The 27,951-nt window shown below is 64.0% G+C and overlaps 3 protein-coding genes across 6 annotated transcripts; 2 read left to right on the top strand and 1 right to left on the bottom strand.

The window, feature by feature from the left end:
* Positions 1-241: 241 nt before the first annotated feature.
* Positions 242-12,359, top strand: LLGL1 (LLGL scribble cell polarity complex component 1). 2 transcript variants are annotated; one of them, XM_071443819.1, is made up of 23 exons: positions 242-550; positions 3,111-3,208; positions 5,337-5,418; positions 5,502-5,617; positions 6,017-6,175; positions 6,258-6,420; positions 6,503-6,638; positions 6,731-6,785; positions 6,865-7,022; positions 7,104-7,321; positions 7,422-7,489; positions 7,780-7,933; positions 8,329-8,433; positions 8,599-8,891; positions 8,962-9,115; positions 9,197-9,350; positions 9,439-9,722; positions 9,939-10,203; positions 10,299-10,413; positions 10,517-10,611; positions 10,714-10,837; positions 10,910-10,989; positions 11,182-12,359. In XM_071443819.1, the coding sequence occupies exons 1-22, from the start codon at positions 470-472 to the stop codon at positions 10,986-10,988; spliced, it is 3,156 nt and encodes a 1,051-aa protein (XP_071299920.1). In that variant the 5' UTR covers positions 242-469; the 3' UTR covers position 10,989; positions 11,182-12,359. The 2 variants fall into 2 exon arrangements, with proteins under 2 accessions (XP_071299920.1, XP_071299919.1); XM_071443818.1 differs by having other exon boundaries at positions 5,502-5,632.
* Positions 12,360-12,462: 103 nt separating this feature from the next.
* FLII (FLII actin remodeling protein) lies at positions 12,463-22,257 on the bottom strand. Its single transcript, XM_071443814.1, has 30 exons — positions 22,117-22,257; positions 21,064-21,174; positions 19,939-20,010; positions 19,731-19,811; positions 19,325-19,410; positions 19,014-19,175; positions 18,816-18,919; positions 18,547-18,722; positions 18,310-18,467; positions 18,136-18,220; positions 17,737-17,884; positions 17,478-17,611; positions 17,154-17,366; positions 16,894-17,073; positions 16,738-16,820; positions 16,584-16,658; positions 16,283-16,366; positions 16,046-16,217; positions 15,859-15,963; positions 15,463-15,654; positions 15,071-15,259; positions 14,841-14,980; positions 14,501-14,726; positions 14,159-14,313; positions 13,990-14,050; positions 13,778-13,906; positions 13,595-13,701; positions 13,356-13,461; positions 13,208-13,273; positions 12,463-13,056 (listed from the first exon to the last, which is right to left on the bottom strand). Exons 1-30 carry the CDS (start codon positions 22,177-22,179, stop codon positions 12,922-12,924), a joined length of 3,798 nt encoding a protein of 1,265 aa, XP_071299915.1. The 5' UTR covers positions 22,180-22,257; the 3' UTR covers positions 12,463-12,921.
* Positions 22,252-27,011, top strand: MIEF2 (mitochondrial elongation factor 2). Of its 3 annotated transcripts, none has more exons than XM_071443824.1 (4): positions 22,252-22,375; positions 22,846-23,020; positions 23,487-23,664; positions 24,659-27,011. In XM_071443824.1, the coding sequence occupies exons 2-4, from the start codon at positions 22,853-22,855 to the stop codon at positions 25,702-25,704; spliced, it is 1,392 nt and encodes a 463-aa protein (XP_071299925.1). In that variant the 5' UTR covers positions 22,252-22,375; positions 22,846-22,852; the 3' UTR covers positions 25,705-27,011. The 3 variants fall into 3 exon arrangements, with proteins under 3 accessions (XP_071299925.1, XP_071299923.1, XP_071299926.1); XM_071443822.1 differs by lacking the exon at positions 22,252-22,375 and adding an exon at positions 22,381-22,516; XM_071443825.1 differs by lacking the exon at positions 22,252-22,375 and adding an exon at positions 22,382-22,526.
* The last annotated feature ends 940 nt before the right edge of the window (positions 27,012-27,951 follow it).

Below are 27,951 nucleotides of genomic sequence, written 5' to 3'. Positions count from 1 at the left end.
CCAGGCTTGGGGTATCCTCACTCTTTCTCACTATGCCCACGGGGAGGGAAGAAATCGAAAGAAGAGTATTTTAAAAACAACATAAATAAACCCAGCGCAGAGGGCGTTGAGTTGGACGACTACACATCCCATCGGCCGCCGCGGCGGCGCAGGCGCAGCGCGGGTGGGCGGGGCCGCGGCGCGCGGCGCGCGTTGCCGCGCGGTGATTGGCGGGTGGAGCTGTCCGTCAGGGTCTCGCCCCGCCCCCGCCGCGGCGGTGCCTGCCCGGGCTCGGCGGGCGCGCGCACCGGGACCCCGCACCGGCACCGGGGACCCCGCACCGGCGCCGCGCCCCCTGCCGGCCCCGCCCCGCGCCGCGCCCCGGCCCCTCCACCGCCACCGCCGCCCCGGGACCGGCCCCGGGACCGCCGGCCGCGCCCGCCCCGCCCGGTACCGCGCCGCCGCCACCGCCGCCGCCGCCGGCCCAACCATGATGAAGTTTCGGTTCCGGCGGCAGGGTGCCGACCCGCACCGCGACCGCCTCCGCCACGACCTCTTCGCCTTCAGCAAGGTGCGTCTGGGGCGAGCGGGGGGCGCGGCGGTGGATCCCGGGGGGGCGGCTACCACCGGAGGCACCGGGGGTACCGGGCAGGGTGCGGCGAGCGGGGAGCCCCCCGGTGCCGCGGGGCTCTGGGACCCCGGCGGGATGCTGCCCCCGGGGAGGCGAGCAGCGTGCGGGGCACCGCCCCCCGGGACCGGCTGAAGCCCCGGGGGAGCCGCGCACCGGGACCTCCCCGCTCCCGGGGAAGGGGCGCGCAGAAAGGGCAGGGCCGCCTGGCCGGGGGATCCCGGGACGGGCTGGTGGGCCGCCCCGGCAGGATGCACCCCCGGGGGTGGGTACCGGGAGCCCCGGGTGCGGGATGCGCACCGGGGGCTGCGCTCCTCCCCGTGCGGTGCAGGGGGACACTCCGGGAGAGGATGCGACCCCCTCGGCAGCGCGACATCCCCGTCCCAGCCCCTCCTGGGGGGGTTCCCTGGAGCTCCCCGGTTCCCGCACTCCCCCTGTCCCGTGGGTTCCCCGAGGCCTCGCTCACGGGCGTTTTGGGGTGACCCGTGGTCCCGCACCCTGTCTGGCCTTGGGGCTTCCCTGGCTGCATCCCCCATGAGAGGCTCACCCCGGTCTCCCCAGGGGTGGGATACCGGGGGGCTGGACCCCCTGTGTCAGGCCAGAAGGGCTGTGGCAATGACCCCCTGGGCTTTCGGGGTTCCCTGGCACCCCAAAGATGCGTCTCTGTGGGGACATGAGAGGTCAGCACTTGCCCCCCTCCTCCCTCGAGTTTTCCCACTTACCCCCTCATTTGGGGTGGGAGAGACCCCCAGGCTCATCAAACAACCCTGGAGCGACCCCGACCAACCCTGGGGTGCCAGACCCTTCCCTTGGGACATCGGGCTGTGCCAGCGGGTGCCCACCTGGCACTTGGTGCACCTTGTCCAGGAAGCCTTGGGACCATTTTCCTGCCGTGGCCGGGGAGCACGAGACCGCCGGCAGCGGCCCTGGATGAGCCCAAGCCGTGCCCATCTGTCTGTCCATCCCGGCACTGCTGTGGGGTGCTTGCCCAGCTCCTGCTGGGGCCTCTGCCGTGCCCCGGAGCGCCCCCCGGGCTGTTCCGCAGCTGTCCCGCGGTTGTCGGGGTGTGCGGTGCTGCCCAGCACAGCCCTGACCCCAGCTCGCTGCCCTGGGTGAGGGTCTGGCCGGGGGTGCAAGGCTCAGCCCAGCCAGAGCCCCCCGTTTTTGGGGAGCTCAGTGCCCCGGCCGGGTCTATGGGCAGTGTGTGCCAGTGGGATGCGCTGGGGGGAGGCTGAGGAGAGCCCCTCGCGGCCGTCCCAGCCCTGGGGCCGCCGGCTGCCCACCTGCCTCCCATTAAGGGTTGTTTTTCCTCCCGAGCTCCAGATCTGCCTGGGATTTGCTGTAATTTGGCCGGGAGCGCGCCTTGGCCGGCCGGCACAGCCTGCCGGATGCGGGCGGGAGCGGGGGCTGCGGCTGGGGGCTGAGCCGGGTCCCCCTTTGGGGCTGGGGGTGCTGGGGAACGGCGACAGCGCTTTTTGGGGAGTCTTTGCCCGTGTCATGGTGTTGGTTTCTGGCCTAAAGCATCGCTGTGGTGTCCCCTGTGCTGCTGCTGCTGTCCCAGCTCCGTCCTCCAGCGCAGCGTGCATCCCGGGGGGATTCACCGTGACCCTGCGTGGGTCGGCACCCACGAGCATCCACTTCCTCGCCCCTCGGACGTGTTGGGACCCCCTTGGATGGGCCGGGACGCCTGGGACGGGCTGGGGACGTTTTCACGCTGCTGAAGTTGTCCCCTGGGAGGGGAACAGGAGCCGGGGTGACAGCGGCTGCCGCCGGCGGGTGCGGAAAGCCGCCCCGCTGCGCCTCTCGGATGCCCCAGACAAAGGGAGCAGGTCAGGATCCGGCCAGGCTGGCTCCGGCGGCCTCCGTATCGTCTGATCGCGCCGTGGCTGCTCAGCCCAGCTGCCCTCGGGAGCCCTGCGGTGCCCGCACCGCGGGCCGGCCCGGTGGGTGCCCCCCGCGTCCCCCCGCTGCCGGGGCAGCCCCTCCCCAGCCGGCGAGCCTGGGCACGCCGCACGGCCCGGACTTCCTTGGGAAGGTGCCCTCGGGTGACACGCGGCTCCGGCGGGGACGTCCCTGGCGCTGGCGGGTCCCGCTCGCCTGGTTCTGCCGCCCGGCACCGGGGACGCCCGGTGATGTCGCAGCGGGGGGGTCCCGCTCGCCTCTCCCGGGGGATCCTCACCGCGGGGGTTTCGAGCAGAGGGGTCCCATCCCCAAAGTGCTGGTGGGCAGCGGGACAGCTCGTTCAAGGTCAGAGCTACCCCGGCCCGTGGTGCGGCTGTTGGGCTGGGTTTTGGGGTGCTGGGTGGAAATTGGGTGAGGAGTGATGTCCCCTCTCCTCAAAGCCCTCCCTGGTGGCACTGGGGGACAGAGCAGCATCTTTGTGATCCCCCATTGCAGGGGTGATGCTGAGGCTGGTGTGGGATTGGGGGTGAGGGGGGCTGTGGAAGGTTTGGGGGTGTCAGAGGTGGGGGGTCCCGCTCTGACCTGCCTGTCCCCACGGCAGACGGTGGAGCACGGCTTCCCCAGCCAGCCCAGCGCCCTGGCCTACGACCCCGTGCTGCGAGTGATGGCCATCGGCACCAAGGCGGGAGCCGTCAAGCTGTATCCTTTTCCTCCCACATGAGCAGGAGGTAAGGACCTCCCGGACCCTCCTGCGCTCTCTCCTCTGCCTGTCCCCATCCCGGAGAATGCTTGGAGACGTGGCTGTGCTGCTTCTGGCCCATCCGGCAGCCCCCACTCGGCTGCCGTCCATCCCTCCGTCCAGCTGTGCTGCAGCTGGGCCGGGCGGCGAGGGGGCGGCTGGAGGAAACCCCCGCCTCGCCCAAAAAACGCCGGAGAGAAAAAAGAGACTCGGGAGCATCCCAATGGGGTCCTTCCCGCTGTTACCCCGCTTATGCCGGGGGGCTCCTGTCCATCCGCACCCACTCAGCCCTCGGGGGAGGGAGCAGCGGGGGCTCTGGCCGGCCCGGGGCTGCGGTGGGCGCGGAGCCCGGTGCCGGCTGGGGGGCCGAAGGGGGGGACGCCGAGCGGGGCCGGCCGGGCTTTGTTGGCGGCAGCGTGCAGGGAGACTTCAGAGGGCTCTGCTGGCGGGCGGCCAGGGCTGGATGCGGGCCGTGCTCGGGGGGCCCCGCGCCGCAGGAATGCGGGCTGGGGGCGGCCGCGCCCGCAGCGGGGTCGGGGTGTGGGGGGCGGCCGCGCTCCCCCTCCCCCAGGCCGGCGGCTCGCTGCCTCCCGAGCACAAAGATGGCGTGTTTTGTTCTGCCGGGGCCGCCCGGGTGCCAGCCGGCCCGGCCGCGACGTCGCCGGCCGCCCCACTCGCCCGCCCGGCCCGCGGTGCCGGTCCCAGCTGAGCCCCCCCCGGCACGGCGGGGACGCGGTTGTGGGGGGCTGCGGTGCCCTGAGCATCCTCTGCGGGGATGGTTTTGGGGTGGTACCCAGCGTGGTACCCCGTGCCTACATGGCCCTGCTCTGGCTGCCTCCAAAAAGATGCTTCTGGAGGCTGGAGGTGCCGGGGAAGCCGGGGCCGGGCGAGGCAGCAGCCGGAGCTGGCCTGACTGGCGTTACTGGTTAGTGGGGGCACCCCTGGGTGCTCCCCGGCCGGGCTGGGCAGATCTGGTTGCTGACAGCCCAGCATTGAGGGGCAGCCAGTGCCTGGGGGGGTCTCCTGGGACAGCTGGGGGTCCCTGTGCCTGGACCCCCATTCCACATACTGGTGACACTGGTGTGCCCAAGCCACTTGCCTTGAGGGCTCTCTCAGCTTGTGGCACTCTTTTGGGTGGGGAAAGACCCCAGAATGAGCAAGGATGGGTGGCATCCCCCATGCATGTAGCACCGAGAGCCCTCTGTGTGCTCCCTGCTACATTCCCATGCCCTGTTCCCTGCTGTCTCCAAACTCTGTGGCTGTCCCCTGGCTCTGCCAGCTCTGCTGTGCCCAGCACTGCCAGACAGCTCCTGCCTGTCCGGCCGGGCAGAGCCGCCGGGCTGGTTCCCCGTGCCCAGGGCGCCAGAGGGTGGCCAGGGGCAAGGACTCCCAGCACACAGCATGCCCAGAGGGGCTGCACAGCGCACTGGTGACACCGGGCTGGGGGCAGCAGCTGGTCTGGGGGTGCTGGGTGTGCTGGGGATGCCAGGCTGGGCTGCTCTGTGCGGTGCTGCAGCCGCTGCGCGGGTCCTGCCGCGGTTCCTGCTGCCGTTCCTGCCGAGCGGCGTCGCCGAAGGAGCCGGGACCAGTCGGGTGAGTGCGGCTGTGCCGGCGCATGCCGAACCCCACCCCGCTGCCGGTGCGTGCCGGGGCTCCCGGCGCCTCTCGCACACCCAGCCCAGCTGTGAGCGTTGGCCGCAACCTGACCTGGGACATCCCGGCTGGAGGTGCTTGGTGGATCCCAGCCTGACCTGGGACATCCTAGCTGGAGGTGCTTGGTGGATCCCAGCCTGATCTGCCATGTCCCAGCTGGAGGTGCTTGGTGGATTTCAGGCTGATTCAGAGCGTCCTGGTTGGAGTTGGAGGTGCTTGGTGGATCCCAGATGGGGATGGTGGTGCCCAGACCAGCTCTGGCACGGGGTGCAGCCAGGGATGCTCTGCCCTGGCTCTCCTGGGGACAGGGGGCTGAACTGGTGTTTGCAGGCAGAACTGTGACCTGAGGGAATTTGGAGGGTCCCGAGTTTGCTGGGGAAGGGTGTTGGGGGGGGGGGGGCCCTACCCTTGTTGTTTCTTTGACGGCCCCCCCAGATATGGCGCACCGGGTGTGGAGCTGACAGGCTTGCACAAGGAGACAGCCACTGTCACCCAGCTGCACTTCCTTCCCGGCCAGGTACGGGGGTTCCCGGGGGGGAGCCTGGCAGCAGCCCCCCAGCACCTCACACACCCCTCTATCATCCCCCCCTCCATCCCCAGGGCTGGCTCCTGTCGCTGCTGGACGACAACACGCTGCACCTGTGGGAGGTGTGCCACAAGGAGGGCTGCTCCCACCTGGAGGAGACCCGCAGCTTCGGCCTCCCGGGACGCCCAGGGTCCGCCGGCGCTAAGTACTTGCCTGGGGGTCGGAGCCGCTCCCCCGCGGGGCGGCGGCGGTGCCGGTGCCGGCTGGGAACGGCGCGGGGGAGCAGCCGGTCTGCCTGGGCGGGGTGGTGGCCAAGGTCCCCTCCGTGGTGGTGTTTGCCCCACTGGGATGCTCCTCTGATCTCAGCTGAGATGCTGAGTGCAGGGAACAGCTCTGGATTTTTATGGTGCTGGCAGGGCCCGGGGGTGATTAATGGCTGTAATTGCTGTCGGCACTGAGGCTGTCCTTGCCCTTGTCCTCCTGCACTCAGGGAGATGGGAATGGAGGGATGGAGCAGGGCAGGTCTGGGTCTCTTTGACGCTCCCCCAGAGCCAACCTGGTGCTGAGGCAGCCCCTCTTCCCCCCACAGCTGCTCTCCTGGCATCACACGGGTGACAGTGGTCCTGCCCATGGCTGCCGGTGCCATGGTCTGCTTGGGCACTGAGGGTGGTGCCGTGTACTTTGTCACCCTGCCCACCCTGACGCTGCTGGAAGACAAAACCCTCTTCCCGGATGAGATCCTGCAGAGGTGAGAGCCCTGCAGGCCCCATGCCCCTGCATCCCCAGCACCCCCAGCCCATCTCTGACCCCCTGTGCCTGTCCCCCTGCAGTGTCCCCGATGATTATCGCTGTGGGAAGGCGCTGGGGCCCGTGGAGTCCATCCAGGAGCACCCACGCAATGGCAGCCGGCTCCTCATCGGCTACAGCCGGGGGCTGCTGGTCCTGTGGGAGCAGAGCACTCGTGCTGTCCTGCATCTCTTCCTGGGCAACCAGGTACTGGGGCTGGGGGGGCCGTGGCCCTGGGGGTGTGTGTGTGTCCCCATGTGAGTGCTGAGCCCCCCGTGTGGCCCTGCAGCAGCTGGAGAGCCTGGCCTGGGAGCAGAGCGGGACGAGCATCGTCAGCTCCCACAGCGACGGCGGGTACATGGTGTGGGCAGCGAGCGGCACCGGCCTGAGGACCCAGCAGCCTGTCATGTCCACCATCCCCTACGGTACAGGATGGGGGTCTGGGGGGCTCTGGGGTTGGGAGCTGATCCCCTCCCATATCCCAGTGCTACAGCCAGTGTTGGTGTTTTGATCTCAGGGCCGTTCCCTTGCAAAGCCATCAGCAAAATCCTCTGGCGAACCTGCGAGTCAGGGTAGGTGGGTGGGCTGGGCATGGGCACAGGGGGCACTTGGGGGTCCAGGGTCTGATGGCAGCTGCTTCATCCCACCCAGGAACCCCTTCATCATCTTCAGTGGGGGGATGCCACGGGCCAGCTATGGTGACAGGCACTGTGTCAGCGTTCTGCAGGGCCAGACCCTGGCCACGCTCGACTTCACCTCCCGCGTCATTGACTTCTTCACTGTGCAGAGTGCAGAGGTGCCCGAGGGAGGTACGTCCTGCCAGGGCCACCCGGGGAGCGGGTGATGCTGTGGGGGTCTCCACGTGCAGCAGCCATCTCCCCCCTCCCCAGGCTTTGAGAACCCCCGAGCCCTCGTGGTGCTGGTGGAGGAGGAGCTGGTGGCCATCGACCTGCAGACACCAGGCTGGCCCACCATCCCTGCCCCGTACCTGGCACCTCTGCACTCCTCTGCCATCACCTGCTCCTGCCATGTCTCCAACGTGCCCCTCAAGCTCTGGGAGAGGATCGTCAGCGTGGGCGAGCAGCAGAGCCCCCGGCAATCCTCTGCGGTCAGTGGTGGGGGTGGTGGGGAGGGGTCCTGCTGAGCCCTTCCAGCATGGCCCAGTGGCTTCATCCCTTCCTCCATCCCCTCTCCATCCCTCCCTCCAGGCTTGGCCCATTGATGGGGGGAAGAACCTGGCCCAGGAGCCCACGCAGAGGGGGCTTCTCCTCACCGGGTGAGTGGGCTGGCAGCAGGGACGGGGCCTGGGAACCCCAAAATGTGGGGGGAGGGACACACCCATTTCTGGTGGAGATTAATGGCTCTAATTGCTAATTGGGATGGTGGTGGCATCCACTCCCTCATTTGGGGTGGGCTGCCCCTTTTTGTTCTGGCTGGGCATGAGTGTGTCACCCGCTGCGCTGTCCCCCGTGTCCCCCCCGCTGGCACTGTGGCTGCCAGCACACAGGCAGCTCTTGTTAGCCGGGCAGATGTTGGGGCCCACGCTAATAGGACCCCCCCTCCTAGGCACGAGGATGGCACGGTGCGGTTCTGGGACGCCTCGGGGGTCTCCCTGAAGCCCCTCTACAAGCTGGGCACCGCCAACATCTTCCAGACAGACTGTGAGCACAACGACAGCCTCAACCAGGCGGGCGAGGAGGAGTGGCCTCCGTTCCGCAAGGTGAGGTCCCCTGGGCAGGGTGACACTGCCATGGAGCTCAGCACCCTCCCGGCTCTGCCAGCACTGGAGGGGGCAAACCCAGAGCTGGGCACGGGGGATGCACCTGCTGGAGCCATCTCGGCTGCGCCCCGGGGACGTGTCCCCCGGCTCAGGGCACAGCTGCTGTGTGACGCACTGTGGGGACACAAGGGACGCTTGTTCCGTGGGCCCCGTCCATGGGTCTCCCCCAGCATGGGGGACAGGGCCGGGGGGTGAGTGGGGACAGACTTTTCCTGGGCGTGATGCCCGGAGTGGCCCGTGTGCCACAGCTGGCGGAGGGATGCGGGGGTGCAGGGGGGCTGTCCCACAGCTGTGTGCGGGGTCCTGGCTGTCCCTTCAGCTGTCCCCTCCCGCAGGTGGGCTGCTTTGATCCCTACAGCGATGACCCGCGCCTGGGCGTGCAGAAGATCGCGCTCTGCAAGTACACGGCCAAAATGGTGGTGGCTGGCACGGCGGGGCAGGTAAGAGCAGGGGCTTCCCCATTGGGGACCCACAGCATGAGGGGGCTACAGATGCCCACGGTTGTCCTTGAAGGGCTCCTAGCCTGGGTTTAGCCCCCGGTGTGCAGCAGGCTGGCTGGCTGGGGGAGGTCCAGTGTGTCCCCCTGTCTGTGTTTGTCCCTGCAGGTGCTGGTGATGGAGCTGAGCGACGAGAAGTCAGAGCACGCAGTCAGCGTGGCCACTGTGGACCTGCTGCAGGACCGTGAGGGCTTCACCTGGAAGGGCCACGACCGCCTGGCGCCCCGGAACGGGCCCCTCCACTTCCCCCCCGGCTTCCAGCCCAGCGTGCTGGTGCAGTGCGTGCCCCCCGCCGCCGTCACCGCCGTCACCCTCCACTCCGAGTGGAACCTCGTGGCCTTCGGCACCAGCCACGGCTTCGGGCTCTTCGACTACTACCGGCGCAACCCCGTGCTGGCCAGGTATGGGGGGACCTTGGTGCTGGGGACCCCTGGATGGCCTGGGGGTGCTGAGCAGCCTTGGTGCCCACAGGTGTACACTGCACCCCAACGACTCGCTGGCCATGGAGGGGCCCCTGTCCCGCGTGAAGTCCCTCAAGAAGTCCCTGCGCCAGTCCTTCCGCCGCATCCGCAAGAGCCGCGTGTCGGGCAAGAAGAGGCTCAACGCCAGCAGCCCCTCCAGCAAGGTGGGCAGGGAGTGGGGGTCACCGTGGCAGCTCCCCATCCCCACCCAGCAGAGAGTGAGTGACCCTGTGTCCCCTTGCCAGGTGCAGGAGGCCAACGCGCAGCTGGCGGAGCAGGCAGGTCCCCCCGAGGTGGAGATGACGCCAGTGCAGCGGCGGATCGAGCCTCGCTCGGCCGATGATTCGCTTTCGGGGGTCGTGCGGTGCCTCTACTTTGCCGACACCTTCCTCCGTGACGGTGAGACCCCCTCCCTGCCTCCCTCCCTGGGAAAAGCCCCCAGGCTGGGTCTGTGGGAGGGGGTTCTGACACTGCTCCACCCCCACAGCCGCCCACCACGGCCCCACGATGTGGGCAGGGACCAACTCGGGCTCGGTGTTCGCCTACGCCCTGGAGGTGCCGTCGCAGGAGAAGTTCTCGGAGCGGGCAGTGGAGGCGGTGCTGGGGAAGGAGATCCAGCTGATGCACCGGGCGCCCGTGGTGGCCATTGCGGTGCTGGACGGGCGGGGGAACCCCTTGCCCGAGCCCTACGAGGTGTCTCGGGACCTGGCCAAGGCCCCTGACATGCAGGGCAGCCACTCCATGCTCATCTCCTCCGAGGAACAGTTCAAGGTGAGTGTGGGGCTCAGTGTCCCCCTGGGTAGAGATGGGACACAAAATGTCCCTTGTCCTCTTTGGATGTCTTCATCATGCAGGGACTGGAGGTGACCAGTCAGGTTTTGGGGGCACTCCTATGCCTGTTCTAGGGTGTGAATCCAAGGGGAAGGTTCCCCCCTAAACCCTGCAGGTTCCTGTTCTCCCCTGAGCCCGGCTCCTCCTGCCCCCCAGGTGTTCACGCTGCCCAAAGTGAGTGCCAAGACCAAGTTCAAGCTGACAGCACACGAGGGCTGCCGGGTGAGGAAGGTGGCCCTGGTGAGCCTGGCCAGCGCTGGCTCTGAGGAGAGGCTGGAAAACTGCCTGGCCTGTCTCACCAACCTGGGGGACATCCACATCTTCACCGTGCCCAGCCTGCGGCCCCAGGTCCACTACAGCTGCATCCGTAAGGAGGACATCAGCGGCATCGCCTCCTGTGTCTTCACCAAGCACGGCCAAGGTGAGGACACCAGGTGATGTCTGTGTCAATGGGGTGTTGACCTCACCTGCAGCCCTGTGGGGGATGCCTGAGGCTCGTCGTTGTCCTCCCTGTAGGTTTCTACCTAATTTCACCATCTGAGTTTGAGCGCTTCACGCTGAGCGCCAGGAATGTGACAGAGCCACTGTGCCGGCTGGAGGTCGCCCGGCTCCAGGACACCTCCTGCCTCAGGTGGGCTGTCTCGGGGGCTTTGGGGGCTTTGCTGTGGTGGAACCCCCATACACCCACCCCATGACACTGGTTCTGGCCATAACTTCTCCCTGTTTCCTTGCAACAACAGCTCAGCAGTGACACCGAAGCTGCCGCAGGCGAACGGCACCCACGTCCCCCGCAGCTCCGAGGGCCAGCACTCCCCGTCAGACAGCGACCGTGAGTGACCCCCCTGTCCCTGCACGCTGCACACACACCGTGTCCCACAGCCCTGCTCCATGCCTGGCTGTCCCCAATCCCTCCTGTCCTGTGACTCCCCAGGGTCCCCTGAGGAGCACCCGGCCGCCTTTTCGCCCGGCCCCATCGACTCCCCCAACAGCAGCCTGGAGACCCCGCTGGACACCACCGGGGACATCACCGTGGAGGAAGTGAAGGATTTCCTGGCGTGAGTGGGGTGGGAATGGGGTAAACGGGGCTGAGGGGCTGTGGCAGTGCCTCTCACCCTGCTCTGCCCCAGGTCCTCGGAGGAAGCAGAGCAGAACCTGAGGAACACCAGCGAGGATGAGGCTCGGCCCACAGGGATCCTCATCAAGTGAGGTCTGTGAGGGGCTGCTGGTCCCTGGGGTGGGAGTGGGATTTGGAACTGGGACCCCAGCACAGTGCCCTGGCTTCGTGATCCACCATGGGAGGATGGAGTTGTAATCCCTGGGGCTTGCAGAGGAGGGGGAGCAGGGGGAATGCCTGTCCTGATCCCCACCCACTCCTGCTGAGGAGCTGCCTCTCCCACAGGCATCGCCGGCCTCCCTGCCCCATCTCAGTGCTCGGATTCCCGGGATGCACGACTCGACTGGACCCCCGCGCCCCCTCCCCATGTAACGTAGACTGGCCTCCTCTCTAACATCTGCACCCCGGCTCCGGCACTCCCCACACCCCCTGCCCGGCCCCGGCGCCGTGGGGCACAAACTCTTCCCGGGGAAGATCAGTTCCTTTTTTATACACGGTCGAGTGTCACTGTCCCCTGCTCCAGAGCCCCCTTCCTGGGGGATGCTGCTGCTTCCCCGGCTCCACGGGGAGGGCTGGGGCTTGTGGACCCCCCCTTGTCCCCTGGTTTTGGTCCCTTGGGGCAGTGGGGGGTCAGAAGCCCCCGGGCACGGCCCCCCCGTACCCTGGTCTGTGTTTACATGCCCGGCTCCCTGCAGTTTACAGCCCCGTTCCCTGCCTGCCAGGAGGCTCTGGCTGCTGCACAGGGACTGTCCCCCCAGGGGAGCCCAGTGGGGACCCCCTGGCTCCCAGGTGGGCAGCAGAGGCCTTGAGCAGCCCAAGGAGGGGCACGCTGGGGGGTCACAGGTGGCCTTTTTCTCTTAGTGGCTTCTCCAAGGGCTATTCTCCAGGTTGGGCTCTGTGCCTGCTGCTCCTTTCTGACACTAATTCCTGCCACGGGGTGGGTTTGGGATGGGATCATGCTGTGGAATCACACGCAGGCTCCTGCTCCTGGTCCATGTTGGTGCTGGGAGGGGGCAGATGGGGTTACCCCAGCCCCCTCCTGCCCCAGGCTGGGCTGCCCCACCCTGGGGGTCTCACTGTGCCAAATCCCCCCTGGGCTCCGGGCCTGGCGTCGTCCTCCTGGGGGGCTGTGGTGACACAGCTGCTGTGGGCCAGCTCTGTCCCCTGGCCCATGGTGGCTGTTCCCATGGGGCTCAGCTGGCCCCTGCCCCTCTCCTTTGGGGAGCTGTGCCCCCCCGGGCTCCCTTGTGGTACGTGTGTGGCTGGGGGGGTTTGGGCTCGGTTGCTGCCGGCCGAGGCCGGGGCTGTAGCGTCCCTGGTAGAACCCCCCCCCAACCCAACCTCATCTTTTTTTTTTTTTCTTTTTTTTTTTTGGTAAGATGAATTTAGCATTGTTTAGTTATTAAAAATACTGGTTTTTAATATTGAAAATAAAGCATTTAATATCAGCTGCCTGGGCTGCAGGTGTTTGCTGAGCCTTGGAGACAGGTGAGTGCTGAGCTGCAGAGGGGCAGATCAGGGTTGGGGGTGACCCCATTTGGGAGTGAGTGAGAGCCTGGGACAGGGTCGAGGTTAAAAGTACAGCCTTTATTGATATGATCCAGATGGGCTGATCCCTGCTGGGGGTCCATTCCCCAGGACACCAGGGACCAGCTGTAAGGCCCAGGGCTCACAGCCCCTCGCTCCCCGCCCCCCGTTCTCCTTAGCAAAGCATCCTCCCACCCAAACTGGGAGTCACTCCTGTCCCCCAGCCACGGGGGGAGCTCAGCACTGGTTTGGGGCAGCAGCATCCCCAAGCAGGGTGTGACAGGGGCCCACACCACCCCGTATGCCCCCCAGGAAGGGCAGGGGCTGAGCTGGGCCCTGTGCTGGGAGAAGGGGGGACAGAGGGACAGCCCCAGTGATCCCCCTGGCCCCGGCTCGGGGGGAGGCAGCTCCAGGCTGAGCCTGGCGGTGGCGGCAGTGCGGGTGCCGGGCTGGCTGTGCCAGGGGGGCCATGCCCGGGGCACCAGGTGCCCCCCAGCCTTAGGTGGGCGGCTTGCGGAACACGCTCCAGGCGTGGAAGCAGCGGGTGAAGGGCCAGGGCTCGTTGCCTTTCCGCACCAGCCGGAGCTTGCGGGGATGTGTGGGGTCCTTGGAGCGCATGTGCTGGATGTAGACCTGGGGCAGAGCATTGCCGTGGGGGCCTGGCCCTCACCCACCCTCACATTCCCCAGCCCAGAGCTCTGCAGCAGCCAGGTCAGGGCCCAGAGGGGAGATGGAAGTGCCCAAATCCTCCCCCATGCAGTCCCAGGATGGAGGGAGGTCTTACCTGGCACGCCTTGAGGCTCAGCTTGATCTCCACCTGGCTGGTCTGGGTGCCCACCCACATGTAGACCTGCAAAAGGATCAGCAGCTGGGCTCAGCCCACAGAGCCATGGAAGATCTGGGCCCAGGAGAGCCTCGTGCCCCCAGCTCACCTCCCGCCCGTTGTCCAGCAGCATGATGTCATCATCAGCCAGGTCATCCTGGCAGAAATCTGAGCACTTCTCTGACACGGAGAAATAACCTTTCTCATTGGAGCATCTGCAGGGAGACAAGGACAGCATCAGGCATGAGTTTGTTAGGACTCGGCTCATGCAGAAGGCAGGGATCTGATGGAGCAGCTGTTCTGGCTGGTTGGTTTCCAAAGGGGATGGACTCTGAGGCCAGTGCCCACCTGAAGAGCCGTGAGTGCTTCATGTAGTCAGCATCTTCATCGTAGGGCTTCTGGCCCCCAATGCCCACCCAGAAGAAGTTCTCAGGTTCTTCTCCCTCGTTGATGACCTGAAAGGAGAACAAGGCTGAGTGTGGCCTGGGTGGGCACTGTCACTCAGGTAAGGTAGCACTGAGCCCTGCTCACCTGTTTGCTGTAGGAGTCATCAAACATGTGGTTCATGATGTCCTCAGCCAGCTTGGCCTCGTCAGGATCAGCTGCCCGGCCCACCCAGGTGTAGACAATGCCCTGGTTGTCCGTGCTCTCAAAAGGCACCTGGGGGACAGTGGGGTCAGGGCTGCCCAGAGGGGCAGGAGGGCACCCAGGCAGCCCTGAGGATGCTCAGCCATGAGCAGTACCTTGAGGATGAAGCAGAACTCGGAGTTGAGCAGAGCAGCGTCTGTGTTGATCTGGATGCACCTGGAGATGGAGCCCCCCCAAGGCACAAATGAGGGAGAGCTGGCAGCTGTGCCCACCAGCAGGTATCCCAGCTGGATGTGGCACCCGTGGGTGCTGCCTGGCACTGACCTGGTGCAGAGGGCCCCGCCGTTGGTGCGGATGTGGTACAGGCTGGGCTGGGGAGTGCTGACCCTGTCCTTCCTCTTGCCCCGGTGGATCACAAACCTCCTCTTGAAGTGCGAGAGGAACTTGGGGTTCTCCTGCTGCTGGGTCATGCGCACCACCTGCACAGGGGTGGGGGTCAGAAGGGGCATTGGGACTTCCCAAACACCGCTCCAAGCCCCAGCTGCATCCCCCTGCCAGCTCCCATCTCTGCTGCTGTCCCTGCTTCAGCCTGAGGGGCAGAGAGGGGTTTGGGGAAGAAGAAAGGCAAAGCTGGGGCACCCCTGTGTCACCCTCAAACTTTGTCACCTCCAGCTTGCCACGGAAGTGACTCTCAAACTTCTTCTGGAGGCTGAAGGTGAAGGTGAGCCAGCCCATGTTGGAGGCCTCCCGGCCCTGCCAGAAGTAGACGATGCACTGGGAGTCTTCCTCGGGCTGCTTCTCCTCCTCTTCTTCCTCACCCTCCTCTTCCCCTTTGCCTTCACCCTTCTTCTTTTTCTCCTCATCCTCCTCGTACTCCACTGGCACCCAGTACCTGAGGGCAGGAACAGGGAGTGATGTGAGGGATGGGACAGTCGGGAGGACTGGGAAGGGATGTTGGGGACAAGGTGGCCCTGCAGTCCCTGAGAGGGGACAAACCAGCTGTCACCTGCACAGGAAGACGTAGCAGTCGTGGGTGTGGAAGTGGCCAAACTCCTCCTCGGGCAGGCGAGTGAATTTCTTGCCCTCCAGCACGAAGCCCTCCATGCCATCCAGGTCCTCGTTCCACTCCTCCATCAGCTGCTCCGCCTGTGGCCCCACAAGCTGTGTCAGCCCCCAGCTCCTCCATCAGCACCCAGCCCCACGCCATGGGGGAGCCATGGGGGTCCCCAGCCCTACCTCGCTGAGGGGCATGGGGGGCTGGCGGGGCAGGAAGAGCGCAGTGAGGTCGGCCTTCATCTGGTCCTTCTTCTCGGCGTCCTTGCGGACCTTGCCGGCCAGGCCCCCGTCCTGCAGCACCGTCTCGGCGTTCCGGGTGTAATCCACACGCAGGACATCGTCCCAGTTCTTGAACTTGGACTTGAACACCTGCAGCACACAATCACTAAGGGTGGGAAAGACCTCCAAGATCATCGAGTCCAACCTGTGACCGATCCCCACCTCATCAACCAGACCAGAGCACCGGGTGCCACGTGCAGTCGTTCAAGGTGTAATTGGGGAGCAGGTAACAGACCCTCGGCCTCAGCCCCCTCCCAAGCACCCAGCACCCATCTGAGGGCTCCGTGCCCCACCTGGCACTCGGTGCCCTCCAGGTTCCTGGTGACCATGGCGTGCTTGGGCCGGTGCAGCATGGTGCAGAGCTCCTGGCTCAGCTTCAGCGCCGCCGCCCGCACCAGCCGCGACGATTTCCTCCCGATCCAGATGAAGACGTCGGACCAGCAGTCCAGGATGTACACACTCTTGGTGTCCAGCAGGCTCTGCAGCTGAGGGCACCACAGGGGAGAGGGGTCAGGCACCTGCAGGCTGTCCCAGCTGGAAAACACCCTGCCTGCTCCCAACAGAGCAGAGCATCCCCCCGCCAGGCGCTGCTGGCTGAACCTCCCTCTCCCAGGGCACGGCTGGAGGCACAAGGGGCATGAAACCAGTCTCACTGGTCAGACTGGGAGAACCTCCCCGCCCCATCCTACCAGGCGCATCTCTGGCATCAGATCAGCCTTCAGCCTCTTCTTGTGCTCCACGGAGAGCTTGTAGTTGATCTGGGGAAGCTCCAGGTAGCCCAGACCGAGGCCGACCTGCAGAGGGGATGGGGACAGAAGTGAGTGGGGGCTGCAGGACCTCAGCAGGGCTGGTGACCCTATGGATGCGGCTCCCCACCTTGTACAGCTTGGGCTTGTGGGGCTGGAAGTCATCAGGGACACAGGGTCGGATCTCCTCGGGCTGCCCCCCCAGCACCTCCCAGAATTCAGGGGTCTCCTGGCCCTGGGTGAGCAGCGTGATCTCGGCCTTGCCCTTCCGCTCATTCTTGTTGATCTTCTCGGCGAAGAGCCTGCAGTGGGAGCAGGTGAGATGGCAGCTGGGCTCCCCACACCCTGGCACCCCCACCAGCCCTACCTGGCCTTGGTGGTGCTGCTCAGCGTGGCCTGGCTCCCACGCCACACCAGGAGGTCGAGGCCGTGGTCCAGGAGGAAAACAAACCTGGTGGAGAGAGGTGAGAGAAGTCAGGAGAGAATGGGGTGTGCCGAGCATTCTCCCCATCCTGGGGGTCCCTGCAGGGCACCAAGGGGGGTTTGAACCCCTATTTTTGTAGAAAGGTGCTGGCATAGCCCATTTGCACCACAGAACTGCAGCTATAATGTCTCAGGTGGATTCTGCTGCACCTTCTGCATGGTCCCTCTGTCCCCTGGCCACTCACCGGGGGTCCAGTGATGTCCCTTTCAGTGCCACTGGCTCCAGCTTGACGTTCTTCTTCCCATAGACACGGTAGAGCCTGGGGAAGGGACAGCCATGGTGGGACACGGGGCACTGCCTGCCCCACACATCCCCCCAGCCCCTGTCCCCAGCTGTACCTGGTAACATATTGTGTGTCCTCAACGGTGAAGAAACCGCTGGCCGTGCCACCCTCGATGTAGGAGATGTCATTGTCAAAGACCTGGGGGCAGGGAGGGGGTGAGGGTGGGACAGGAGGGGTTAGGGGCTACAGGGGAGCTGGGGGTTGGCCTCACCTGAAGGAACTCCTCACTTTCATCCCCCATCTCCTCCCGGATGCTGCGGCACTCAGCCCCCAGGTAGTTGCGGAGGTTGACGGCGTGGATGGCTGAACAGGCCTTCTTGTCCAGTGTGGCCTCCTGCCCTATCCAGTAGTAGATCTCCCAGTTCAGGGAACCATTCTCATCCAGGAAGGTCTGGGAAGGACAGGGTGTGAGATGAGATGGCTGCAGCTCCTGGCAGGGGATGCAGGGGACCCTTGGTCCTCCCCGGGTACCTTAAGCACGATGTAGCAGTCGGCTTCGTAGAACTTGCCGTGGAAAGCCTCGTCCACCAGCGTGGGCACGAAGTTCTCAATCTGCCAGACACAGAGGCCAGGCAGCTGCCCCACATCCTCGCTGAAGAACTCTGAGTAGTCCAGCTGGGGCTTCTCCAGGCCCTGGTCCCAGCGCCGCGTCTTCAGGTCCGGCGCCTTTGCCTCCCCACTCTCCTGTGGGACGGGAACAGGTCAAATTAGGGACAACCAGAACCCTGCCAGCACCCAAGGTAGGCCAGGGACACTGGGATGCCCTCAGGTCCCCTTTCCCACCCCAGACCCTACCTCTATCTTCTTATTCTTCTCCTGGGCCACATCTGACATCCCCTTCAGCACCTGCTTGGCCTGGTCATCCTGGGCAGAGTCCTTGCGCCGCCGCAGCCGCATCTTGCGGGCCAGCGGGTCCTTGGTGCTGCTCCCTGGGGACAAGGGCACAGGGTGAGAGGCGGCCGGTGGGGCACCCTATGGAGCAGGGCTCACTCCCCAAGCTCTGCCAGGGCCGTGCCAAGGCAGGGGCTGCGTGCCCCCCTCCCTGCAGGCGTACCCGCGGCAGCGGCGGCCACGGTGGCGGGGGAGGCGCCGGCCAGGCGGAGCTGGTTCTGCAGGGAGAAGTCGATGTTGTACCACTCCGAGGAGCGATCCGCTGGCTTTGGGGGCATCACCAGGCTGGGGTTCTCTCGCACGTCCAGGATCTGCCAGGGAGGGCACAGAGACCTTGCTGAAGTAAGGTCACAGGGGCATTGGAGTGTGGCGTGGGGTGGAGATCTCCGGAGCACTCCAGGCTTCAGGGAGATGAGGGGATGTGGGGGAGCTCCACGGCCTGCCTGGGCCCTGAGCTCCCCTGCCATTGCCTCATCCAGCCCACCCTACAGCCCTGGGGTCCTAAGGAGGTGCTGGGGCTGTGGTGGAGCCAGCCCGAGACTGAAAGGTTCTGGGTGCCCACCTCCAAATCCGTCAGGAAGTGGATGGCCTCTGGCAGAGTCACCAGGCGGTTCTTGTTCAGCACCAACTTCCTCAGCTTGGAGCACCTGTGGGACAGTGATGCTGGTGACCTGTGACCACACAACCTCTGTGTTCCCTCTTGGGGACACAGCAGATCTAGCTGTGTGTTCCTTACCTGCACAGGCTCTCGGGGATGAGCTCCAGGTTGTTGTTGGCTGCCATGAACTCCTCAAGGTTGGTGAGCTTGCCAATGCCCGAGGGGATCCCATCAAAGTCCAGCTTGTTGGAGTTCAGGTACATCTTCTTCAGCTTGGTCAGCTTACAGATGGCCGACTGGGGAAGGGGGAGATGGTGGGGTGAGGGAGAACCATGGAACCACGAGCAGGGGTGGCACACAAGGGCAGGGACATACAGGTAAGGAGGTGAGCTGGTTGCGGGACAGGTTGAGGGTCTCCAGCTGGGTCCACTGGTCGATGCAGAGGGACAGCTCTGTGATCTGGTTGCTGCTGAGGTTGAGGCGCCGCAGGCTGCCCAGGGTGTAGAGACACTCGGGGACACGGCTGAGGTCATTGCAGGACAGGTCCACATCTGGGGAAAGAAACAACGGGGTGACACTACCAGCCAGACTAACACTGGGGCTGGGAGAGCCCCTGGAGGGCTCTGTGGGTGCCCCAGCCCTACCTGCCAGGTTCACCAGGGCCTCCAGGCTGGTGGGCAGGTTGCTCTGCGTGCGCTGGGTGTTGCGCAGGTGCAGGGTCTGCAGGGCTGTCATGGCCGGGAGCTGCCTGAGGAGCAGGGAGAGCCAGAGGGCAGAGAGAGAGTCAGGATGGAGCAGGAGCCTCAGTGGCAGCCCTGCCAGCCTGGGGAGCGGGGCTGTACCGGAGCTGGGCGTGCAGCAGGGGGTTGTTGTTGAGGATGAGGGTCTGCAGGTGCACCAGGCGCCTCATCTGCGGTGGGAGACTCTCCAGCTTGTTGTCACTCAGGTCCAGGTACAGCAGATCCGTCAGGTTGATGAAGAGCTGGTTGGGGATGGTGTCAATGCTGCAGGGATATGGGGAAATTCAGGAGGGCCTAGGAGCTGCACCAGGTCTCCCTTGAGGAGGGGCAGAGAGCAGGACCCAGAGCAAAGTGTGACCAATGGAGGTGGCCATGGCCAGGAGGAGAGGATGGTCACTCTAGCCTGGACTCACCTGTTGTGGCCCAGGTTAAGGACCAGCATATTCTTGGCATTCTCCAGCTCCCTGGGACACTCTGTGAGCTGGTTGTAGCTCAGGTCCTGGGAAAATGGGAGCACAAAGCAACTGTCACCCCCAGCCACCACTACCCAAACCTCAGGACTGGGGGGCATCTCCAGGGGCACAGCAGGAGCTGGACCAGCACACAAGGAACCCAGGGAGCCCATCCATGGCATCAGCCTTTAAAGGAGGCATTGCCAGCCAGCTGACAGCTGGCACTGCTGACAGCCAGCTGCCCTGGAGCTCAGCCATGGGCTTGGAACTGGTGCTCCCAAGGAGCACAAGGAGCCACCAAAGTGCAGGAATGGGATCCAGGAGTCTGAGCTGGCTCCTGCATCAGCTGAGGAGCCTGTGCACCCACCAGCACTGAGAGGTCATCCAGCTGGAAGATGTCATCAGGGACTCCTGAGTTCTTCAGGCTGTTTGCACGAGCCACAATTGCCTGCAAAGGGGAGAGAGGCAGGAATGCAGCTGCCTGCTGAGCCCCCAGGGTGCCCAGGTGTGATCTGTGTGTGCCCTCAGACCCCAGAGGTGCCTGGGGACTCCCGAGGCAGGAGGGGGACACTCACCCGGAGGCAGGGCAGGCCGGAGAGCTCTCCATGGAGTGTGGTGAGGCTGTTGTGGCTCACGGAGAGGTGTTCCTGCAGGGAAGGCCCAGACAGGCCCCAGTGAGCAGAGAGAGGAGCTGGGGCTGTGCAGGGCAAGGGATGGGCCCCCACATTGACGTGGAGGCTCCTCCATCCCAGGAGAGTTGGGGACTTGTGAAGCCCTGTCACACACAGGGCTGCTGGCACACTCCCAGTCCCAAACTGGTTTGTTGGCCCCGCATGCCTGTGCTGCCTCCACATCCCTCCTCCCCTGGGGATGAGGACACCTCAGCCCTGCTGTGGAGTTTGGGGTGCTCTGGGATGCCCAGAGCTGGCCCACACAGTCCCTGTGCACACAGATCCCAGTCCTTGGAAGTGCCTCTCACTGGGAACAGGCAGACGCGGGCACTGCCGGGGTGGGAGGAATTTCCCTGGGGAAATGTTTTGCTCTGAGCATCACCAGCCCGGCTGTTGCCTGCTCAGGAACACAAGGCACTGGCAGGCTGTGGGTGGGATGCCAGGATTTCAATCTTGCTGCGGCCCCCGAGCACCTGGCAGGGCTGGCAGGAGTGGCACAGAGGGATTCCCTGCACCTGCCACAGGGATGGGGACTCCTGGCGGCGTTTAAAGCCCTGAGTTTGTCTGGCACTGACAGGAGGAGGTCCCTGATGTGCTGTGGACACCACCAAAGCCAAGCTGAGCCACGACTCCACCAAGGGCCTGGTTGAACCACCCAAAAAACAAAACCAGGCAGCTGCCAGCTCCTGCTTTTTATATATTTTAGCAAAGGAGAAGGGAAAAAAGCCCCAAAAACCTTGATTGTTCCCATTGTGAACATCACCCTTCCCTTCTGCTATAGGGTAGAGGATCTAAGCATGGTTTTTAATCTGGTTTTCTAGGAAAACAAGGTGAAACCGAGTGCAAGTCCATGCCAGCCCCACTCCTGACAGCTCCTGCATCCCATTTCAACCACACATTGTAGCTCAGTGCTATTATTAGACACTGGAGCATCTGCTGCTGAGCCACCAGGCTGGCAGGGATCCTGTCAGATCCTACAGCCCCAGCAGGACAGGGGAGCCGTGTTCCACCCCAAAACACGGGGCTCACCAGCTTCTGGAGAGCAGCGAGCTCCTCGGGCAGGTAACAGAGCCCCGTGCGGTTCAGCTTCAGCCAGCGCAGGCTCGTCATGGCCTTGACGTGCTCCGGGAAGTACCCGCCCTGCAGGGGAGAGGAGGAGGAGGAGGGTGAGGACCTGCCCCATAGGATGAGGATCTGGGGACCTCGGTCTGATTGAGGCTCAGTGGGCAGGGGAGGTTTGGGATCGAGCAGTGCTATGGGACTGGGAAGTGTGGGGTTGTGATGACCCAGTCCTGAGGGACGGGGAGATGTGGGGATTGGGATCAAGCGGTCCCATAAAATTGGGAACTAGAGGGCTGGGATTGCCCAGTTCTATGGGAATGGGAGCTGGGGGCCATGGAGATCCAGTCCTATGGGATTAGGAGCTGGGATCACCCAGTCCTATGGGAATGGGAGCTGGCAGAGGGGAATCGATCATTGCTAGGGGACTGGGAGCTGGGGGGCATGGAGACCCAGTCCTATGGGAAGGGGAGCTGGAATTGCCCAGTCCTATGGGAATGGGAACTGGGATCGCCCAGTCCTATGGGATCGGGAACTGGGATCGCCCAGTCCTATGGGATCGGGAACTGGGATCGCCCAGTCCTATGGGATCGGGAACTGGGATCGCCCAGTCCTATGGGATCGGGAACTGGGATCACCCAGTCCTATGGGAAAAGGAGCTGGAATCGTCGAGTCTTATGGCAATGGGAACTGGGATCACCCAGTCCTATGGGAATGGGAGATGGGATCACCCAGTCCTATGGGATCGGGAGCTGGAGGCTCGGGGATCACCGGTCTCTCCGGGAGCCCGTGGGCTGGGGGCCGGGTGGCTCAACCATAGTGGATTGATGGGGGTCAAGGATCCCCCAACCCCGCAGTGCCCGTGGGCTCGGGACCGGGACTGCCCCGGGTCACCCACCGCGGGCGGGGCCGGGCCTAGGATTCCCCCGCCCCGGGGGCCGAGCTAGGCCTGACAGCCCCGCGGGGCGCGGTCCCGCCGGGGCGCTGTGGGCCGGGCCGTGCCCCACTCCCGCTCCCCCGCACCTTGAAGTCGTTGCCGCTGAGATCGACGCCGCGGACGAAGGGCAGGACGCCGGTGGCCGCCATGGCGGAAGGGCGGAGGGGGGACCCTGAGGCGGCGCCGCGCCCCGACAGGCCCCGCCCCTGCTAGGCCCCGCCTCCAGCCCCGCCCCGGCCGTGACGCACCGGGGATTGGGCGGGGCCAGGCGCCACTTCCGCGCGCAAGTGGGCGGGGCTGCGCTGCCCGCGCCCCCATTGGCTGAGGCCGCGCCGGGGGCGCGCGGTGAGTGCGGCGCGGGGGCGCGCGCGGGCGGGCAGCGCCGGGCCCGGGCAGGTCCCGGTCCCGCCTCCCCTCCCCTCGGTCACTGGGGTCGGGGGGGCTCCCTTCCCGTGGTACCGCCTCGGTGCCCCGCGAGGCTTTGCGGTAGGGCTGGGTGAGGAGCGGGTGACCCTTCCCCGGCGTGTCCGTTCCTTCCCCGGGCTGCCTCTTCTTCCCCGGGGGCGCCCCTTCCTCCCCCGGTGTGTTCCTTCCCGGGGGTGCCCCTTCCTCCCCCGGTGTGTCCGTCCCCCGGTGTGTCGCTCCCCCGGGTGACCCTTGCCCCCTGGGCGCACCCAGCCGTCCCGGCGGCGGCGGGCGCCTTTATCCCGGAGGAAAGCGGAGCAGCGGAACCCCTCGTTCCCCAAACCCTGCGGCTGTGCCTGTCCCGGGGTGCCAGGTCCCCCAGCCCGGGGTGACACTCCCGTTCTCCGCAGGGTGACCATGGCGGCGTTTTGGCAGCAGCGGGGCAGGCGGCAGGAGAGCGGCGGGCTGGGCAGTGTTCTGGACGGGCTGGGCAGCGTGTTCGATGTGCTGCTGGCCAATGCCAGGCTGGTGCTGGGCGTCAGCGGCGCCGCCGTGCTGGCCATCGCCACGCTGGCTGTCAAGAGGGTAAGGCTGGGATGGGCATCAGGGCACCAGAAGGTGCCCAGGAGAGCTGGGTTGGCTCCAGTGTGCTCCAAATGCCTCGATGTTTGCCCTTGAGATGGTTCCTTGCATATGGCACAAATGGCACTGGTGCTGGCAGCAGTGCATGGGCATAGAGCTGCCTGCTCCCACCCTGTGGGGGCATGTATCCCTCTTTGCCTGGAGCATTTGGGATATGCTATCCCATCCCAAAAGGCACTTAAGTCCCCAAAAGGGACTGAAGTTATAGTTGCGTATCTGTTTTCCATGTAAAACCTGCACAAAGACAATGTGCACATTTATGGCTCCCCCTAAAACTGTTTTTTTTTTCTGAGCAGAAGCCTTGAGTGGGGCTGTCCCCCATGTGTGTGCTCCAGAGGGGCTGTTGTCACCCTTAAATCATAGAAAACAAAGATAACATCTTGTCCTCGTGGGTTTTCCCTCCCTCCAGCTGATCGACCGAGCCACCAGCCCTCGGGATGAGGGCGATCCCAAAGCTGAGCAGAAATCCCTGGAGGACAGCTGGCAGGACCTGGCATTGATCAAGACAACACCAAAACCCGCCAAGAAGCAGAGAAGGGAAGACCTCAGCGCGCCCCTGCTGTCTCCAGCCCAGCCTGTGGTGGCAGGTGAGGCTCTGGTGCCCAGGCAGGAGGATCACCTTGCTGTGCTCCTGCTTGGGTGGCCCTGCCAGAGCTCTGTGTTATTTTTAGCTGGGTGTCTGGAAAGCTGACCCCTCTGAGCCTGCCCTCCTGGCAGGCTCCCGAGCCTCAGCCCCTTTTTAGGCAATGCCTGTGGAAAGAGGATCTCAGCAGGACCTCTGGTGACACCCGGGGTATCCTGGCAGGGGCTGTTGGCGTTTGTTTCCTCTGGCTGTGCTCGTTTTCTGGGTCAGCTGTGCCTGCAGGAAGGTGTGCTCGGGAGCTGCTGCAGACAAAGGCTGCCTTGTCCAGCTGCCCATGGAGATGGCATTTTTCCAAGTGGGAAAGTGGCCCAGCCGGGTCCAGGGCATGTCCTGAGATAATGGCCCCAGAGCAGGATTGTCTGTAGGATTCTCCTTTGAGGAGGTGGAGGGGCAGGCACTGATCTCTGTGATGATCAGTGACAAGATGTGAGGGAACAGCAGCAGCTGTGTCAGGGAGGGTCAGGTTGGATATTAGGAAAAGGTTCTTCCCCCAGAGGGTGTTTTAGCACTGCCCAGGCTCCCCAGGGAGTGGTCATGGCCTCAAGACTGCCAGAGCTCCAGGAGTGTTTGGACAACACTCTCAGGGGCAGGGTGGGATTGTTGGGGTGGCTGTGCACGGCCAGGAGCTGGACTGGATGATTTTTGTGGGTCCTTTCCAACTCAGCATATTCTGTGATTCTCTGACCCTGGCAGCAGGTCCCTTGCCTGGTTCCCATCCCTGGCTGAGGAGTGAGGTTGGGAACAGTCAGGTTTTGGGGTTGGTTTGGGCCCTGCATGGCTGAGAAGTGCTCTTAACATCAGTGGGCTTGATGGGGGCCCTTGGTGAGGTTGGTGTCACCTCCAGAGGGATGGGGCTGAGAGCTGGGCACCCACCTTGTGCTGCTGAGGGTTTCAGATGATGCGCTCAGAGCTGTGACTTCTCCTTTCTCTTCCCACAGATCCCAGGGGCTCCTCTGCCCCTCTGGGGGCTCCTCAGGTCCAGTCCAGCCCCGTGCGCTGCCTCACGCTGCAGGAGAAGCTCCTCTCACACAGCAGCCAGCTGGCTGTGCCCGAGTTCCAAGTGTCCCTTGTCCCACAGCTGGCCAGGAGCATCTGCAGCCAACTGCAGAACTTCCTGCGGAGCAAATTCCCGGAGCTGCCCTTCGGCCGCCTGTCCCTCAGCGGGGCCCTGCTCGATGGCCTCGAGGTGCTGGCAGCTGACCACGTCCACCTCATGCTCCCGCTGGTCCTCGACGCCGGGCTCTGGAGCCTCATCTCAGGAGAGGACACCGTGGTGAGGAACCCCCAGTACTGGATGATCAAGAGGATAGACCTGGGCTATTTCCCTCGTGGGTGCAGCCCCTGGGACAGGTTCATGGTGGGCCGGTACCTGTCCTCCAGCGTGCTCAACGAGACCCTCCACAAGCTGCTGGTGGCCTCCATCAACTGGCCTGCCATTGGTGGCCTGCTGGGCTGTGCCATCCACCCCGTGGTGGCCTCCCGGGAGCTGAAGCTGGAAGTCAAACACGATCAGCTTGATCTGAGCATCACCCTCTTGCCAGTGGTGGAAATGGAGGACAAGGTTCTTCTGGCTGTTCCTCCTGAAGGACTGGTGGAAAACCTGTGGCTGGAGAGCTTTTACAGGGCGGAGGTGTCGAGGCTGAAGAAGCTGGATGCCGCTGACTCCGGGGCTCGGCAGCTCTGCCTGCGCATCCTGAACGGCGTCTGCAAGAGCCAGCCCAGGCTGCACAAACTGGGGGGCAGCCCCCTGAGCCACCTGATCCTGCACCTCAGTGACACTGCCTCGGACTGGGCAGAGGAGAGCCTTGCTGACAGGTTCCAGCAGGTGCTCGAGGAGCTGGTGGCTTCCCTGGAGAAAGGAGTCCTGCCTTCCTATTTCAACCCCAAAATCAACCTGTTCTCCGGGCTCTTGGAAGAGGAAATTGATGAGATGGGCTTTGTGCTCTACAGGGCCATAACTGAGCCAGAGGTCCTGCTCAAGTGACTGGTGTGTTGGGAGCTCCTGAATGTGGGGTGTTGCTCCCCTGCCTGCTGCTCCCTGCTGTGAGGGCTGTGATGCTTCTAGTTCACTAGTCAGTAAGAGGCAAAGTTCTTGCACTTTATGAGGAAAAAACCCACGTTTCCTGTGTGAATAAAACGTGCCTGAGCAGAGGTGGGTGCTGGCAGAAGGCAGAAGGTAGGGCAGGCTGCTGCCCTTTGCCTCAGAGGCTCTGCTGAACCCGGGGTGAGAGCAGCCCACACCACACATGTGAGTTCTGTCTGCTGGGAGCCCAGTGAAGCATGTTTGGTCTCTGGCTCCAGTGTCCTCTGCCTGTCCCAGCTGTCAGGTTCCCCTCAGGCTCTGAGACCAGCTGGAGCTGGAGGGGAGCAGCCCCTTCCTGCTGCTGTGTCCTGCAGACCCCTCAGGTGCCACGTCCTGGGTTGGTCCTGTCACCAGCAGCCTGTGTGGCCTCACTGTGCCAGCACTCGGGGCAGGGGGGAGCCTCACCCACCTGCAGATTTTGCCAATCCAAAATAAGCCCTGTGGGTGATCTGGGTGCTGGATGGTACAGCCATAGCAAATGGGGGTTCATTCCTTGGAGACTCTTCCAGAAGGGGTGAGCTCAGCCCTACCTCTTTGTTCTGACAGTGTTGATGCTGCCCCAAAGAAGGGGCCCTTGTCCCATGCAGTGTTTGGCTGGAAGATGTCCTGAACAAGAGCTGCTGGCTCTGGGGAAGCTCCTGGTTTCAGCTGGAGGCTGCAGCAGGGCTGTTTGCCCTCCCCAGTGGGTGGGTGGCTGCCAGTGTCTGTCTGCAGGTACCTGTCCCCTCCCAGTCTGTCTGGTCACCTTTTCACACATGTATTGCTGCTGTCTTGAGGTCCTTTTTCCCTGGAGCACCCTGGAATGGGGTGGGGAAGCAGGGCAGGAATGATGTGAGCAGAGTGCTTGCAAGAACTGAAGTGGTTTATGCTTTTTATTAAGAAGATATCTTTTGTTTGGGTATTTTGTTGATTTTTTTTCTTTTCCTTTGAGTGGCTGCTAGTAGGGTTTGGTCTGGCTCTAGTCCCAGAGAAAAGCAATTTATTCTTATATTTAATGGGAAGAGCTGGTTGTGCTCGTGGGTGGAGCTGGAGAAATCCTGTGGACTTCACTGTGAGCAGCTGTTGTGGTTTAGTTTTCTTTACAGCTATCATCTTGTTTATGGGAGGAAAAAAACCTGCTTTTCCCCCCAGTCTGACAATTCCTTTGTTCCTCCAAACCACTTCCCAGGTGTTAGTGATGAGAATAAACCTTCCCTGTGCACACTGGTTCTCTGCTGTCAGCTCTCCTTTGTCTCCTTTCCCCTGCTAAGGGCTGAAATGACTCCCCAGCTGTGTGGCCTTCCTGGGAACCACCCAGGGCATGTCCCTGCTGCCTGGAGAGCTTGGTGATGGTCAGATCCCATCCTGCAAAGTCTTCCTCATCCTCTTCCAAAGCCCTGAACCCACAGAGTGCCTGGCTGCAGGGTGGGAGCTGTGGACACTGAGCTTGTACCACTTACAGAGCTCAGCTGAGCATTGCCCAGGCTGAGATTCCTAAAGCTGGTCCTGGCTGATCCACCAGCAAGGTTTAACCTGCTCCCTGTGTCCTGCACAGCTGCTTCTCACTGCTGGTGCCATTCCAAGGTGGCTGGCCAGGCTGCTGCCCTGCCTTGGCTCAGTGGCTGCATTCCAATCCTTGTCATGTTGGTATTTTTAGGCCACGGCTGTTGATGGTGGGAGTGAGGGCTACAGGGAAATGCAACCCAAATTCTCCTGGCTGTCTGCATGGATTTAGGCCTGATAGCAATGGACTGCTGCAGGGTTTCAGGCTCTCTTTCAGAGCTGTGGGCTCTGCTTCCAGCTGCCCTCCAAGGGCTCCAGCCCATCCCCTCAGTGCTGGCCCCAGGAACTGCTCCGTGCAGGGTCCTGAGCAGCACTGGAGCTCCTGGCAGCAGAGCACAGAGCAATCCTGCAGATTCCCTCCTCTCATGAACAGAGGAAGCCCCAGCAGAGAGGGAAGGGGCAGCCTGGCCTCCCAGGGAGTTCAGTCTGGACTCAGAACAGGAAAACAGAGCTTCTCTTCAGCTCAGCCAGCTCTGTCTGTCTGTCCCAGGTCAGCAGATGCAGCTGGTGAGATAAAAACTTTTTCCCATCTCTTTGTAGCTCACTTCTAAATTGCTGTGGGGAGTTTCTGCCAAGAAAGCTCCTCTATTGTTCCAGTGATTGGAA

Source organism: Agelaius tricolor, unplaced genomic scaffold (genome assembly GCF_023055355.1).
Source record: "Agelaius tricolor isolate 1412-34295 unplaced genomic scaffold, bAgeTri1.0.p SCAF_19, whole genome shotgun sequence".
Classification (NCBI taxonomy): domain Eukaryota; kingdom Metazoa; phylum Chordata; class Aves; order Passeriformes; family Icteridae; genus Agelaius; species Agelaius tricolor.
This window is presented reverse-complemented; position numbering and strand designations above follow the sequence as displayed.

Coding starts and splice junctions, on each gene's coding strand:
- LLGL1 (XM_071443818.1), top strand. CDS start 470: ATGATGAAGTTTCGGTTCCGGCGGCAGGGTGCCGACCCGCACCGCGAC. Junction 6,786..6,864: donor TGGCGAACCTGCGAGTCAGG/GTAGGTGGGTGG, acceptor CATCCCACCCAG/GAACCCCTTCATCATCTTCA. Junction 10,612..10,713: donor CTCCCCGTCAGACAGCGACC/GTGAGTGACCCC, acceptor GTGACTCCCCAG/GGTCCCCTGAGGAGCACCCG.
- FLII (XM_071443814.1), bottom strand. CDS start 22,179: ATGGCGGCCACCGGCGTCCTGCCCTTCGTCCGCGGCGTCGATCTCAGC. Junction 18,920..19,013: donor CTGCTGCACGCCCAGCTCCG/GTACAGCCCCGC, acceptor CCTGCTCCTCAG/GCAGCTCCCGGCCATGACAG. Junction 17,367..17,477: donor AGAAGAATAAGAAGATAGAG/GTAGGGTCTGGG, acceptor CCCGTCCCACAG/GAGAGTGGGGAGGCAAAGGC.
- MIEF2 (XM_071443824.1), top strand. CDS start 22,853: ATGGCGGCGTTTTGGCAGCAGCGGGGCAGGCGGCAGGAGAGCGGCGGG. Junction 23,021..23,486: donor CCACGCTGGCTGTCAAGAGG/GTAAGGCTGGGA, acceptor CCCTCCCTCCAG/CTGATCGACCGAGCCACCAG. Junction 23,665..24,658: donor AGCCCAGCCTGTGGTGGCAG/GTGAGGCTCTGG, acceptor CTCTTCCCACAG/ATCCCAGGGGCTCCTCTGCC.